Source organism: Protobothrops mucrosquamatus, unplaced genomic scaffold, assembly GCF_001527695.2.
Source record: "Protobothrops mucrosquamatus isolate PMUCROS unplaced genomic scaffold, P.Mucros_1.0 scaffold4183, whole genome shotgun sequence".
NCBI lineage: Eukaryota > Metazoa > Chordata > Lepidosauria > Squamata > Viperidae > Protobothrops > Protobothrops mucrosquamatus.
The window spans coordinates 53,141-54,764 of NW_015390108.1; the positions used below are offsets into that span (position 1 = coordinate 53,141).

Consider the following 1,624-nt stretch of genomic DNA (forward strand, 5'->3'; position numbering starts at 1 on the left):
CCTTGATTAGTTTCCAACCATTGTTTCTCATCCTTCCCTCTGGTGCTCTGGTGAACAACCTGGCCGCCTCTGCCTTGTGGCAGCCCCTCAGATACTGGAACACTGTTATCATGTCTCCCCTATTTCTTCTTTTCTTTAGACTAGCCAGACCCAAATCCCGTAGCCGTTCTTCATATGGTTTAGCTTCCAGGCTGTGGGAAGTCAGCCCCCCCCCCCAGAGAAGGAAATATTAAAAGGGCAGAAAAATATATTTCCTCAAAGGATCTTAAAGAGACCGAAAAGCATGTCCAATTTTTCTTTATAGCCCCAAGTCTCCCTCCTCCAAGCAGAAACCAGCTCTGTAGAAATGCAGATGTGATAATCCATTCAGGAAGGTTGACAGCCTCCAGCTAGAAGCTTAGGAAGACAGACACCTAAAATCTACACACCCCAGCCAAACTCTAAGACAGGACATAATAGGATTAACTCACAGATGCCAAAGGGCACACTCAGACTCAGGTCAGAATACATGACACAGGAAATACAAAGCCTCAAACAGGAACAGGAAACAGCTCCAAACAAAAGGATCCAGAGGGTATAAAAACCCACTCCCTACATGTGCTCTCTCTTTCTTTTCTTCCAGAGCCATCTTCCTGTCTGGCTCTCCTCTTCAATAAACTGCAACCTTCTTTCTAAAGCAGTCTCCATTTTGTTTATTCCCGGCTTGGACTGAACCCCGATGAAGGCTTTTCCTTCAACAAGGCCTTGGATCATCTTAGCTGCTCTTCTCTGAACTTTTTCCAAACTCTCCACATCTTTTTTGTGGTACGGTGACCAAAACTGGCTGCGGCATTCCAGGTGTGGCCTCACTAGGGCTTTTTATAAAGTGGTACTAATACGGACCGACTGACCTGTTCAGGTTCAAAATCCACCTTGATTTCTCCCTTTTCTTTGGCTGCCCGAAAAGCGTCGTAGAAAGTCAATTCTCCAGACTGCAACGTGATCGTCAGCACGGCGTCGTAAGCCTTCCGGAAGCCGTCGTCATTTTCCAGAAGGAAATAGGAATGGTTCCCGTAGGGCAGGCTGTAGAAGAGCGTGTCGTAGGGCAGAAAGAGGTACCTGCCGTCGGCCAGCCCCAGTTCCTGGGCTTTGCTTAGGAAGGACGCCTGCTCTTCCCCCCCAGTGAGAGCAGACGCCATGCAGAGCAGAAGGACTGAGAGGAGAAAGGGAAGGAAGGGGTTAAAGTTTTTTGCTTCCACAGGAGAGGGAGTGGGGGAGAGAGGAGAAAGGCAGAATTAACCAGAGTAACAGAGTGGGAAGGGACCTTGGAAGTCTTCTAGTCCAGCCCCCTGCAATAGGATGAGCGTGCATCTGACCATCAAAGTGGAAAGGCCAGTTGGAGACTTTAATTTGTTGCAGGTAGTCCTCGACGTACGACCGCAATTGAGCCCCACATTTCTATTGCTAAGCGAGACGGTTGTTAAGGGAAGGGAGGGAGGGACGAAGGGAGGGAGGAAAAGGGGAAGGGGAAAGGAGGGAGGAAGGAACAAAAGAGAAAGGGAAAGGGAAAGAAAGCAAAGGAAGGAAGGAAGGAAGGAAGGAAGGAAGGAAGGAAGGAAGGAAGAAAGAAAGAAAGAAAGAAAGA

At 48.5% G+C, this 1,624-nt stretch overlaps 1 protein-coding gene across 1 annotated transcript in view; it reads right to left on the reverse strand.

The window, feature by feature from the left end:
• The window catches only part of LOC107298677 (retinal guanylyl cyclase 2-like), a gene marked incomplete at its 5' end in the record, with an annotated part of 30,915 nt that overhangs the window by 27,141 nt on the left and 2,150 nt on the right, over positions 1–1,624 (reverse strand). Inside the window, one exon of the mRNA XM_029286593.1 lies at positions 891–1,192. Coding sequence (XP_029142426.1) covers positions 891–1,192 — 302 coding nt within the window. The remainder of the gene's footprint in view (positions 1–890; positions 1,193–1,624) is intronic.